The following is a 14,930-nucleotide window of genomic DNA, read 5'->3' on the forward strand; positions in this document are numbered from 1 at the left end:
GCAGCCTTGATGGGAACTGCCAACTGGGTTTTTAACCTTCATATTCAACAGATTCCCTATGGTTTGAAGTTACAGATGACATTTGCCGGGGTATGGATAATGGTCTTCATACACTGGGGACATTTTTTATTGACTTGTCAAAAGCTTTTGACACAGCAGCCCATAAAGCCTCCACTAAGTAACTTGCCTCATATTAAGGAGAGAAGGAGGAGACATAAAGCATTAGAGATCTTAATCAGTTGAGAAAAAGGGCTCAGATGGGAAGGGAAGCAAAACAGATTTCTCTAGAACTCCTTTGAAACTTTGACCTTTACGGTTTTAAAAAACTGTAAGAGACTTCTCACAGGAATAAGGGCTAGCTAGTTTGCATGAAATTCAAAGATTGGTTTCTACCAGATTGCTGGGGAAAAAAAATCAGTACGGATAAGGCAGATGTACCAACATTACAAAACTAATTTAGACAACAGCAGTAACAACCTACAGCTTTTAGAAGAATTCATTCTTTAAGACTGATGAAGAAAAAGTGAGTATAACCTACTGTTCTCCTTAACTATGAACATGTTTGACTGTATCCGCTAATGCACGCGTATCAATGGCTAAAAATGAGTTTTACAACACCTAGAATATGTGAAGATGAGTCATTTTATAGTAAAAGGTGCCCCAACCCATGCTGTCTATACAGACTACATATCCTAAGATCTGAAACATCTCACATGAGCACCACAAGTCCTACTAGTACAGTGACTGCTGGATACATCCAAAGCCAGCAGCTCTAGATCCTGATTCTAGATACTTCCAGGACATGATGTTTGGTCTCACTGCAAACCAGAGCACTGGCTACTGATTGACTCCAAGTACTGCAGGTCATGGAGTTGCCATGGAGGGGAGAGACAGCAGACACTGCATGCTCCGAGATGAGTTCATGCAGGTAAAGTAACCTAAGATGTTAAAAAAGATATGAAAATAAACATCCTCCCTAAAATTTTAGGAGCATGTCTATGAAGCAACAGCTTTAGGGTTTTTGTTGTATCGGTGAACATCATACAATAACCACTCAACAAGCTTCAGAGCAATCAAACTGGCTCTAGGGAATGTGCAGACTGCTGCCACGTGCCTTACAACAAGCAGCTGAGGACACAAGTTGACCAAACTCTCAAAGCTGATGTTGGCCCAGTACTATGTTGTGCTTAAGTAGCCTGAGGAGACAAGCCTCCTGCTACCAGGTTCTGGAGATGGCCATTGATTCATTACCTAAACTGCTCTCAAAGCAGATTCCACTACTGTTGGAATAATGGGTATAACAAATACTGTCCTGACCAGTAATAGTGAAGCTTCAGATGAGAATGCTTCAACCAAAGCCCCACTAAAGATATGGTGGGGTATGCAGGTGATGGAACAAGCATGGGAAGACTACATGATGATACACAGGTATCCAATGTGGGAGAGAGGCAATCTGTGATCTAGCCAGGCAATGAAGTAAGCCACGTGAAGGGTTGCTGGGTTTGTACATGCATCTACAGCCTTACTTTTTGTCATCAGCTTCAGTTACAAATGGTTATCAGTTCCTCTTTAGGGGAACTCTCAACCTAGCACAAGCATTTAAAAATTCTCTTCTTGAAAACCATGTGCAAAGCTTAGATGCTCAGATGCTACAAAGTGAAGCCTTCTAGATGACAGGTCACACTGCATTTGCAGGTTACATGTTTTCCTATGCAGTGTAACAATTTTCACCAGTTTGTGTGGAAAAGAGTGGTATATGTTGTAAAGTAATCCTGCATCGTACCCAAATAAGATACTGGAATGGTTTATCTCTGCAGCAGCTTGAAAAGGAGGTACCACAGTAATGCGCTACAGAAGATCCATTCCAACAAGTAATTCCTTCCAATTGAGCTACTAGAAAAACTAACTTCACAAATTCCAGGTGTGAAATGTGTTAAACTCCTAGGAACACAGCAGCAACCAGTAGTAAGGACAATTTGGCAGTTGGAGGAAAAGACAAATCTTAGAGTTGCCTATTCTGTTCCTGAATTTCAAGGCTCATTTCAATTTTAATTTGGATTTTGTAATGTTGACTAAACTTCTGCACCAGTCTGTGGTGTAAATGCCTGAAGTAACTAGGAAAATAAAACTAACATTCACACTTTTAAGGAAAAGGTACAGCATTGAAGAGGCTTTCAGGGTAGGGCATAACTGCATTATCTGAGCGTTCCCTAGGCTCCCAACCTTAGATGCTATCGCGCTGGGGAAACTTGGTGTGCTAGCTCTAAGGAACACCACGGAGCGTAGAGTGGAGTGGAGACACCACGGCTAGGCTCTGTAATCAGGTGGGGCCTCGATTGTTCTTGTGCACAAAGCTGCACTTTTTGCCACCCTAAGCCAAAGACCTGTCATGTTTTGACAAATGCTGTACCCTAGTGTACTTTTTGCTCATTATAATATCATTATAATACCAAAACACACCTCCATCCCAAAAGCTACCCGCCTCCAAGGTGCGACCACCCCTCACTGAGCATGCGCTCTGAATTTCTCGGAGCCTATTACTTTAAACGGAAACGGGAAAACTTTACACCAATCATAACTAAGATATGCTTGACTAGAGCCACTCAAGCTCCACCTAAAAGATAGAAAATAATATAAATTGGCCCAAGAGAGAGGGGATGTTAGGGAAGATACCATCGTCAGGGGAGATACCATCCCAAGGACATACAACATCCTTAGGACCTCCTGACTCCTGGGATCAGTCGACGGGCTGAGCCTCTCTTCCCCCCCCATTGGGACGCCTTTGGGTGAGATCTGAATATTTGCTTATAAATCTCTATAGAGTCTTTGATCCTTTTAACGCGTTTATTTCTAGGCTGCGCACCTGGAACACCTATAGCACTGGAACACCTATAGCACTGGAACACCTATAGCACTGGAACACCTATAGCACTGGAACACCTAGAACCCACACCTAGAACCCACACCTAGAACCCACACCTAGAACCCACACCTAGAACCCACACCTAGAACCCACACCTAGAACCCACACCTAGAACCCACACCTAGAACCCACACCTAGAACCCACACCTAGAACCCACACCTAGAACCCACACCTAGAACCCACACCTAGAACCCACACCTAGAACCCACACCTAGAACCCACACCTAGAACCCACACCTAGAACCCACACCTAGAACCCACACCTAGAACCCACACCTAGAACCCACACCTAGAACCCACACCTAGAACCCACACCTAGAACCCACACCTAGAACCCACACCTAGAACCCACACCTAGAACCCACACCTAGAACCCACACCTAGAACCCACACCTAGAACCCACACCTAGAACCCACACCTAGAACCCACACCTAGAACCCACACCTAGAACCCACACCTAGAACCCACACCTAGAACCCACACCTAGAACACCTGTAACACCTGTGTATTTCATGCATACTAGCTTGCTTTTGCAGATAGTCACTATCACCGGCAATCCAAAAGAACCTGATTATCTGTTGCTGTAATAAACCATACTTGATTGCATTGTGATAGCTCTCATTAATGCAACTAGGGTGAGGGTGGTTATCCGTGATAGTTCAGTGTTCTGAATCTAACCAGACCCCCAGACGGTTAATGCATTGTTGGTGAATGTCTGAACGGACCCCCAGGTGGTTAATACGTTTTTGGTGAATGTCTGAGCGGACCCCCAGGTGGTTATTACGTTTTTGGTGAATGTCCGAACGGACCCCCAGTTTTGGTGAATGTCTGACTGGTTCAGTACTCTGAATCCAACCGGGCCCGTAACGGTTAATCAGCTACACCCCTTTAACGCGACACAGTCATAAGACAAAATGTTCAGGAAAAGAATATTTAAGCAAACAATTAGCACGCTCGTTTCTGCCACTGATAGATTTATCCTTTTCTCCAGAGAATCAAATGGAGCTTTGAGTTCATTTTATTTGTTCACTTGTTACTGAAGTGTGACAACCTCTAGGATAAAGTTTGGTAACTCCCAGTAGGTCTACTAGAATGTGACTCACTAGTTATTGCGAGCGCCTTATACAACAAATCAGAGATGACGTTTTCTGTGTACAGAATGTAAAAGCTTATATAACTTCATGAAGTCTCGTGAAATTCATGCACATATCTCCTGGATGCCTGCAAGCAGTTTCTTGTCCCCTCCTGACCTGCTGGGAAGCAGCCTCAGCACTAAGACACGCTGCGGCACAGCCTGAAGACACAGGGACTCACCTGGCCTCAGATGGGCATGAACAGGCAAGCTGGTTTCACTGCAAACATCATTGGTTTCGGTAACACCGTGTGGCTGCAGTTCTTCTCTTTGTCACGCCAGAAGCAGCAGCAGACTGAGCTACCAAGCAAGTCTGATCCGAGTCAGAAAGTCTCTTCAAACATGCATCAGGGCAGCAGAAGGCAGGTTGATGCTTCACTTTATATTGCATCCCAGCATCATTTTAAAATCAAACCTTTAAGACCTTGTTCTAAACTGAACAATGTCACTAAGCTCAGCACTTCCCCCAACACGTGCACTGTCAGTACAGATATATGATTGTTACCACTGAAGGAATCTGTTGTTTTGACAAAATGACCCTCAGCAGATTGAGCAGGTAGCATAGGTGCTTTCAAAAGCTGCCACAACTGAAACACTTGCCATGGTTTCTGGAATGAGTTTAGCCCCCAGGACGTCCAGTGTGCACTTCTGAATCATGGACCTTGTCCCCTTCTTTCCTTGCCAACAGCCTCAGAAATCACAGACTAGAGGACACTTGCTGAATACCCACAAAAAAGGTAAGACACATGAAGCCCAACAGACCTAACAGGCAAGTCCTTGACTGCTGCATGCCCTGCCCCAATTTCAGAAAGGCTCGATTTGAAGTGTTGCTGTGAACTTTAGGCTCATTCTTCGATGAAAGGCCTGACCCTTGCCTGTGCATTTGAATACTACACTCAATTCATGTGCTAAAGATAATCTTGTAGCTAAGCTCAAAGAAGCTGCCCAACTCCACCCTAAACATGTCATGTATTTGCACAAATGGACTCTTTCTGAGTCACTGTAGGTTTTTGATAGAGCAGAGTACTTACCCAGGAGAATCTATTAAGGTAGGACCTTGCTTTCAGCTGGAAAACATTAATTCACTTCCAAAAAGGCACACTGCCTTCTTGGTCATTAATATCACATCATTCTCCTAGGCTGAGTGACAAGGCAGGCAAGTCACCCAGATCTGAGGAAGCATGAAAGGCTAGCTCTACAGAGAGATATTTGGAAGAGAGAAATCACTGCTCCAGTTACTGCAAAAAAATCAATATTTCACTGGACAAGGATGGTCTCCAAAGCAGTCCTGCTTAGACACAGAGTATATTAGCAAAATTGAATGATGCTGATAAAGAAGCCACACGTGACCCTGAACTGGAAGTGCATCAGGGCTGTGCAGAGATTTTAAGGGGTGATGGAACAGTTGAATAATCAAAACAAAGCTGTTGACATAGCAACAGGAGCCCTTTTCATGTTGTACGCTGTGAAGCAGAATCATTAGTTTTGTGGCCTTTCAACAACAAATGGAAGGCTCCAGCGTTCAAAGCCAGAGTATGACGCTGCTCTGTAATGCTGTAGATGTTGCAAGATTTTTAAATAGCATGCAAAACCTAGGCAAGGGCAAAACCATCTTGGAAGACCAACCACATTCTTGGGAAGTGTTCTGGTACAGCAGCATTGTACAAGTAGGGAAATGAGGGGAATGAGGAGGAGAGACAGAACGGGCAAGAAATGCATGAACAGGAGAAAGGTAAAAGTCTCAGCACTACGGAGAGACTTCCCCAGTGCAGAGGGTCTCAAACCGTGAGGCTGTAATCTTAGGTAAGCATTAAAGTCAACATAAATCAGCACTGTCCTGTGTTTTCCCAGGTCAGTTCACCTGAAACCATGCTGTCAACGGTTTATGACAATGCAGTAAGACCTGACCATGGTTAAAACTCACTCACCAAAACCATTAATCTCTGAATATGTCATAGCTGTTCTGCTGCACCTCTCCATCTACCTGTACTGCTTCCACTTGTTTGTAGAACTCTTGGAGAGCAGGTGCTCTGTCTCGCATCTGTGCAGCACTGAGGAGCCCCCCTCACCCCCAAACCAACCTACCAGATCTGTGGGTCCCACAGGGGAAAAAAAAAATAGCATTCAAGAAGATGCATCCAGTGTAAGAACTTTGGAATCTGAAGTTTTGATGATCTGATCTCCTAATATATGGGAAATAAAAGGTCAGTGGTAGCTGCTGACAGTATCACAGCACGCCACGATAAAGCATTGCTACTACAAAGAGCTATGCTTAGCTCATCGAGTTCGCAGACAGTCTGATCTCACCCAGGCTGCACAACTTGGCCATTCAAGCTGCAAACTGCATGTATTCGCAGCCTTTTTTTTTTTTTTTTTAAGAAGGGAAACAGTACTGCTAGAAAATATATAGGTTGAGGGCATCAGTGCTGTTGCTGAGGCAGAACAATAACAACTTTGGTCATGATTTATATAGCTAATTTCAGGATAAAGCCCTATCTATTTTTAAAAAGAAAAGACCACAAAATTACCTGATTTTGTATTCGGCAGTGATTACAGTTTATACTGCACAGTGTTTCAACTCAGTAAGCATGCAAATAGAATATTTTATTGAAGTAACAGACAAAAGGGATCTTTTCTTCTTTATATGCCCTCTTCACTGCAACAGATTTTATCAGGTTGCAGTCAGATGTGATAGCTTTCTTCTAACCTGAAGTGCCTGTCGAATTTTAGGAGAATTATTTCCTAAACCAAATATTCATTTCTCTCCTTTTTAGGCTCCTCTTCCACTTTATTGCTCATTTGTTCTGTTTTAAGTCACAAAAATGATCTTCTGGTCATCTAAAAGCTTTCAGAGCAAAGAGCCCAGAGAAGAAACATCCATCACCAATATTAGATGGTAATCCTGGGATTTGCTTCTATAGTAGCAACTAAAGCACAGTTTTCCATGCATTGAACTCAAAGCCCACCCAGTACTTCATGCTAAAGGAGCATTCCCCACACGGAAGCATAGTGTTATCACTTTTGACCACAGCTGTATCTAAACCAGAGCCCCACAGCGACTGAAGCAGAGGCTTCAACCAAGAAACCCACAGCTACAAGAGATTTCAGTTCCAACCCACATCAAGCCCTTCTCAGGAGATTTTGTTTAAGACTGACACTTCATCTTCTCCTGCTGCTGCTAATAAGGGCAGGGACCTGCCCAGGAACTCAGCATGGGGAAATGGATGACCATTTCAACAGGCTGCTGCATCAGCTCACCTAATTGGTACCACGTGTTGGTAGACCTTCTGAAATTTTGGGAAGATATGAAGATACTTAAAGGGAATTCTTCCAAAATTGGAGCAAGTCTGGAAGTACAAAGCTACCTCTGCATATTTTACCCAAGCACGACTGTATGGCAACGCTGACAGAAGTCAGCCAAGAGTCAACATTTTACTAACAAATGAGAAGGGATCCATAAACTGAGACAAGGTAGAAAGAATCTTAAGATAATCATCCTGTTTTTATGGAGAACACAAGGGGGGGAACCACCACAGAGATTCAAGGAGAAAGCTGGTCTAGTTGAAGCATCTGATTATGAAGGCTGACTTCAAAGAGGCATCCTGAATAGATGGACACAAGTGGGCATGATGCTTTTGTCAAGGGCAGAGCAGAACATTTCATTAATCAAGATGTAGAAGAACAAGGCCTTACAAAAAGGATCGCAGCTGTATGGAACGTTGAAGTTCCATCAAATCAACAAATAGAAGTATACACAGGGGCAGTACTGCTGCTTAAAGACTGCACAAAACTCTGCTGTGAGCACAGTGTTAGTAAGTCTCAGCTCCTTTATCACTGCATAAAGCACTGAGAAAGTAGTTGACATTCTCAGAACTGCAACTTCAATGAGCAAGCCCTGGCAAAGACAAGCTAACTTTCTAAAACTGCCCCTTAGAGTGGTCAATGAATTACAGTCTTGTACTGCTCATCTTTATTCCTACAGAGGCAAACAGGAACCTCCAAATTCATGTGTCCAAAGTGTGTGCATTAATACTGCTTAAAGAAAACAGCTTTTACTCTTCCTTTACAAAGATTAGAGCTCACATGACAAATCACACTATTTACAAGTTATATCACTTCTTTCCATAGACTGAATGAAGTTAGTAAACAAGATCATTTGGAACTCATGGAGGAGAAAAAAATCCGTCTCTGCCATAATATATTAAACAGGACAGTGCCTACTTTCATATTCTACACAGAACAAAAACTTTCTGCCCTCAATTTTTCAGTTCAAAAATAAAACCACCTTTTAAGACCCCAGGATTTTTAATTTCACATATTTTTCACATGTGTTTATGGCTGAAAGATCAATTACAATTCCTTTGTGGGAAATCATTCCCATCAGTTCAATTACTCCATGTAATTGTTTCAGCAATCATAGTTAAATATCCATTTTAATTTTTATTTAAAAACTTAATTACCAAGCATCAAGCAGATGTAAACACTTTAAAATTTTATCTGCTGTCTCCCTCCATGTTCTTCCCCAGTGCAAGTACCATTTTACCATCAGTGTTCTCTAAATCTCAAAAACACACATGTAGTCATCTAAAACTTCCAACTAACCCATGGCACTCACTAATGCCTCTTTTCCAAAATAACTTGAAGACAAGACCATTGTGGTTCATCAGGCACAAGCATGGCCTGATGGATAGACACTCTGCTTTCACCTTATGTGCCCTACAGCTCCAAAAATCTTCACAGATTTATCTGTGCCTTGTCTCCCCTCTGCCTTTCAGGTGGAAAGGAATCCCAGTTACTGATTTATCAGGAAGAATTCTGTATTGTGGTGCTATTACATATCTATTTTAATCAGCAGCTGATTCATTTGGAGCTGGTGCTCTCATCTTTCCCTAGAGCCTCTCACAGATAGTCCCTTTCATTCAAATGCTGCTAGTAGGTATTGTAATTCAATTCTATTCTTGCATGTAATTCACTAACCTTCAGCGAGATGCCTGTCAAGCAAGTCAATATTTTACACTCCAACTTGAATCCATTTTTGCAGTGTATCAAAATGCAAATTTATTTTTTCTCTTCTAAGAGTCAAAATTTAAGTAGAACCAGACTGGAAATTGGAACATCTAAATGAAATGGCAAATCAGTGGTTGCAAGAATGTGATCAACATATCTCCCCAAGTCCAGAGATAGCTAGTGCCATCAGAACATCTAGTTACAAGCACATTAAAACTCCCCGAGGAGAAAGGAAATGCAGAGTTGGTTAAACATTTATAATAGGTACCTCTGAGTTTCAGTTGCTGCACGACACAGTTTCCTCCCAAAGTGATATCTGCTCTGCTTTCAAGTCTTCGTATTATTACCAAAACCTATTTAACCTAAGTGAATAAAAGTCTCACCATGTCTTTCCCATTGACTACTTTAAAAAAAAAAAACAAAAAAAACAACACCACACAACATTAACAGAGATGCTTTGCCCAACATAGAAAACATCAGCCATCCACAGGGACTACAGTTGCAGCTATGGGAAACAAGTACAGCCAATCTTTTACAGCATGCCTCAGGTAAAACCAATTAAAATTCCCAGTATGGTTTTGTAGCTTTCATAACCAATGCTATAAATCAGGAAGAACAACTACCATGTTAACATATTAACCTAGCTTCCAGACTCACAAACCTGAGATTTGCCTGGTAACCTTAGCTATCTCGATAAATACACTCTGACTTGCTTTTGTGAGTTTTTATCTCTGATGGACACCCAAATTAAGAAGTTGGACTGCAGAACAGAGCTGACACTTGAGTATCATCGATGTCTTCTGGGTGACTGCATGCTTGAAGTCCTACTCAGAGGCATTTTAACTGCAAAGACACCTCAGTTCTGGGTACAGTAGCCAATCTCAAGTCTCCTGAAGAAGCAGCTTAAAGCAAGGAAGAAACAGCATTTCTTTCTCAGAAGACCCTTTTACCTACCTGCACAGCCAAAAGCTAGGTGATACCTAGAAGAGGGGCTGAATTTCACACAGCACACGTTCGCCTTGGCCTCAATGCTTGCTACTGAATTGTCCAAGTTGGTAGACCACAGCTTCACTAGAGAAACAAAAAGAGAGAAATGAATAAACAAAAAACAAACTTTATCTGAAAAGTGTAAAACATAGTTCCTTTATATGTAAGACTTTCATGTATAAGATTCTGAACAACCTCAGTTACCAAAATGCTAATGATCAGAAAAGGTCAGATTGCAACCAATGGCTAGTGAGCCTGAGAACACTCTCAGGTACGTACACATCAGCATCTCCTGTGAGTATGGAGAAGGTCCACATCCCACGCAGCTGAGGGCTTCTTCGGAGCAGGTGACTCAATGCATGTTATAATCTTACCATTTAAGACTAGAGGACTACAGATTCATATAACTGAGAGCAGGAAGACTTATGCCCTTTTTGTTCCTTGTTTCCTAGCCTGGCTGTACAAAACTCCATGCTCCAAAGCAGAATTGCTTTGCACAGAATAAATACACCTAATTGTATGCTTAAGCACAGCAAGTAAGAACAACTTGTTTTATTCTCAAGGAACTGGCACAGACAGAAAAGAAATCAGTATGCTAGCTTCCTATGATGATATATTTCCTTAGTACAAAGGACTCTACTGTTTCGTGAGACTACTGTGTGAACATTGATTTAACCACATCATACGGGGTGAGCTCTTCCCCTTATGTACTGGCTTCAGGGCTTCCCAGGAAAACCAACAGAAAATACCACAGGCTTTTCAAAATTTAGCTTTCCCCTCCCTCCACAAAAATTTTGAGCATCATTTAACCTTAAAGATGAAGACTGTTAGGTGCTCCCCACATAATGCACCTTATTTTTAAAAGGTGCAGGTGAAACGCTGCCCTCAGTCTGGGCAAAGGGAGCAGCACACTGGCATCAACAGGGTCTGCTACAAAGACTTCAATCAGACAAACATTATCCTTTCCCCCTCTTCTTGATGAGGGGGTTGTGTAACACTTGAGTGTCATGAACAGCGTGCTGAGGAGTAGGCAGAGCAAGATAGAGGCTAGAGCTAAGGACTGAACATGCAGGAGCTACCCAAAGGCTTAAATCCTTTAAACAGCTCCAAGAACTGCTTGGGCTTCTTCAGATCTGTAGCCAGCGGGTCCTCTGCCACCTTTTGAGAGAAAGCTCACTTTGGAGGTGAAGGAGCGAGCAAAAATGGCAAAAAGGACCAGGAATAGTTTCCCCAGTGTTTATTACCTCAATAAACAAATGAGGTAATAAGTAGCCTGGCTGCACATACCCCCACCCTTAGAGTGCTCCTCTATGCCTCCTCTCGGCCATTCGTTCCCTGGAGCTTTGAAGGAGAAGCAAGACTTCCACGTGGATTACTCAGACATGTTTTAGACAAGGTTTTACACAAGGAAAGGGAGGAACATTGGCAGGTTCATTCTAAGGCACTTTTTTTTTTTTCTTAAGTAGTACAGCCAGTAACAGAACACAACAAGATTGTGCTGTTTCTGACCATACGTAGGAGAATGGCTTCAAGAATGAAGGAAATACACGACTGCTCAGAGTGCACCACTCAAGCTTTTTAAAATACAGCCCTGTTGGCATCTGACAGCTGCCTGGAACCATTATAAAGCTGCACGCAGATACCAGAAACAAACACTGATGCATGCTGTATTTGCATATAACTATTATGTAAAATTCAATGAAAACAACCCCCAACCTGTTGCTGAATTTTCAGAAATAAATCCATCCTTATTTACCCGAGCTATAATACCGCTCTAGCTACATTTCTAAATCAAACAAACAGCCTTACAAGCATAGCTTAAAATGCTCTCTGCTCCCAAGTGAGACTGGATGATATACCTCCCCAGTGTGTTTCTGCTGGGGGGGGGGGGGAGGGGGGCAGCAGAGAAATACAGAGCCAGGAAAAAGATAGTTTTGCACAGTAGCAAAACATCAGTATTTTGCTTTAATAAACAGAGATGTCCAGTCTAAGTTGCAGTGGCAGTAGAGGACAACACGTTTAGGAAAGTGACAGCATAGGGAGCAAATAAGGTTGTGATTAGAGGAGGAGGATGCTGGCAGACAATACCGCTTAAACCTGAGGTGTGCAGGGAGGTTAAATGTTCTCACCGTCCAGAGCAACGTTCTGCCCAAACCTAGCACTGAAAACACACTCTTGCCTCGGAGTCTTCTATCTACTTATCGATACTTAAAGCTCTGTCCAAGGCGGACAAGTCTCTTCTTGACACCACCTCTCCTCTGCTAAACAAATGGCCGTTGGGTCTCAGTTCTGTGGCAGAAGCTAATTGAGGGCTACGCTGCAACTTGGCTCATTTTTGGTTCAAGTCTTCAGGTCATAAGCTCAGCCATTTACCCTGGTGAAGAGACGACCTGTGTGTTCAAAGCCATCATAATATTCGTTACCACTGACAGACACAGATTAGAGTCTGCAGCAATTTCTGTGATCTAACTGCTGTGGGATACGCTAAGCTCCAATTATATCTTAGTCAGTGCCATAAAAAAGGATATATGCGACATCTAACAACGCATAATGAAACTTGTCAAGTTTTACCTGGAACTGTCCATTATTTTTGCAAAAAAGAACTGACAGGTTAATAAAGCATAATTCATAAGGGTAGAGTTTATTTGCTGTAGCTTTCAGCAATTTTGCTGAGGTCGAGGCAGTAATTATACAACACACAGATGTCTTTAACACTTGGAATTGTGTAGATGAGGCAAACAACCATCTGAGATCGACAATTTCTAAAACACATGTTCCCGAAGTGTATGTCTCCCAGTATTGCTGTTACTGACAGATACACCTCTGTGGCCAAGTGTCCCTTCACCAAAAAAATAAGATGCTGCCTCTTAAAAAAAAAAAACTCCCCCCCTTTGAAAAGTGTCAGTCTTTTCAATATTCTTTTTATTGGGTTGGAGCTTTACACCAAGCATGTCAGTTTATAAATTCATCTTCCATAGCTCAGTTCTGTGCCCCAGCACCGACAGGGAGGTGTAATGCCTGCACTGCAGTAGCCGAAGGGGTCGATGTACCCAGCTGGCACGCTGAAGGTAAGGGCAGGAGCACGGTGTAAACTCAGGACTGTTAGCAGGCAACGACTTCACAGCATCCCTCTTTGTCCACACAAAGCATAAGACAGTCAGTCAGGTATCTTGGTTGCCACTTTAACTATCAGCATCATCTTGACCTTTTGAGGCACTCCCTGTTGAATACGACCCTCAAATCTCCAAGAAATTATTGAACTGCTATTAGGCAGGAAAATGAACAGACAAAGTTCAGCCTGATATTTTAAGAGCAGTTAAAGCAGCAGAAGCTGAAGGGGCTAGCTACCTTTGAAAATGAAGCACCAACGCTCTGAACATCCTCAAAGCTGGGGTGCAAACCCTGACATGCAGCTCCCAGCAATGCTGCACTCTTTCACAAAGCCAGCTCAGCAACCAAATTCACGGGTGCTGTGAAAAACAGCTGCAGGACCGGCACCTGTGGTCTCATTTACCAAGGCTGCACAGAAATAGTTCTCCTTTTTGCAATGCAATAGTTACCTGCATTCCTCCTTACCAAGAGTCAAGGAAAAGTAACCTCCCACTGTGGCTCTGAGCCTTCAGGTGCTCCTGCTCTGCTCCACCTCTCCATTTTGTGCTGGTGAGAGTGAAGGGACTACAGCTAACAAGTGACATAAAACCAGGACTCTTCCTTTAGTTTCTCAAAGTTGCCTGCATTTCCATGTGTTTCGGAGAGCTTCAAAGACATCAGAAGAAAGAATAGGTGCTTGACTGCTCCAGAATTGGTCACTACCCTAGGGGAGGTTGAAATTCTACCCACAGGGCATTAGGTAACATCTTGCTCTCACTGTCTTGTGTCCTAACTTCACCCCGACCAGCAAACTGCATTCCTGGTCTGGAACAGAGAGCAATACTGGATTAAGAAACAGCTGCAAGTCTGCACTGGCTCCAGCACTACCCCAGCCCTTTGATACTGATTGTATGCCTTCAAAGAACTAAACCTTCTCCACTGAAATAGCACAGCTTCACCTTCTCCTCCTTATGGGAGGAATCATTGCTCCTGCCATTACCAGATACAAAAAAACTGAAATTAAGACCACGCACTTTCCCCAAACTGCTCATAGCACAAGTAAACATTTTATTTTTGCTCACTGCTGTCTCATGGGCATACACTTTGGATCTCCAGGGACATACTCGACTACCTTTGCTCCTTTAAAAGGGAAGGGGGTGACAACCATAGATAAAAGTGAGGTTTTCATGCACGCAGTCATTCCAAATACAATAATGCTTCTATGCTCTCATTATCTGCTATTAAAGTACAAAGACCTTTCACAAATAAACATCCCGGATCATCTTCAACTAATGAGCATGATGCTGGACCCAAGAACACCCAAGGATGTTGTTTCCAACTATACCAGAAGCATTTTATCCCTTGTGATACTCTGTTCATCAGCAGCCCCTTTGCTGTGTATGAGCCATGGCAGAGCCTGTTCTGAAGCCCTGATGATAGGATTATTAATCTAAAAGCTTCTTTCCCAATACATGCCTACTGAGCACACTGAGTGCTTTAAAAATTAGCCTCTAACTTGAGAAGACTGAGAAGAGACAAGCAGATACACAGACATGCAGGAAGAACTGGCAAGGCTGTCACTTTTTTGCTGGCTTGTCCTGATCACTTGACAAGAAAATTTTATGCCCATGCTTTCCAGGGAAGCACAAAGAGATTAGCTCCAATTGCTCTGGTCACACCAGTATCTATCAACACTGAAATTTCTTGTTAGAAAGCCCAATGCAGCCTCATACAAGCAGAGAGGTAAAAGAACAGGAAGGTTACACAGTTCTTATTTCCCACCAGACAC

The 14,930-nt window shown here is 42.8% G+C and overlaps 1 protein-coding gene across 3 annotated transcripts in view; it reads right to left on the bottom strand.

The window, feature by feature from the left end:
* COP1 (COP1 E3 ubiquitin ligase) overlaps nucleotides 1–14,930 on the bottom strand; it is a 126,653-nt gene that overhangs the window by 45,368 nt on the left and 66,355 nt on the right. For 2 of the 3 annotated variants that reach the window (XM_068689962.1, XM_068689961.1), the window contains exon 15: nucleotides 10,019–10,135. The exons of the other annotated variant lie outside the window; for it this stretch is intronic. In XM_068689962.1, coding sequence (XP_068546063.1) covers nucleotides 10,019–10,135 — 117 coding nt within the window. The remainder of the gene's footprint in view (nucleotides 1–10,018; nucleotides 10,136–14,930) is intronic. 3 annotated transcript variants of the gene reach the window in all.

This window comes from Anas acuta, chromosome 8 (assembly GCF_963932015.1).
Source record: "Anas acuta chromosome 8, bAnaAcu1.1, whole genome shotgun sequence".
NCBI lineage: Eukaryota > Metazoa > Chordata > Aves > Anseriformes > Anatidae > Anas > Anas acuta.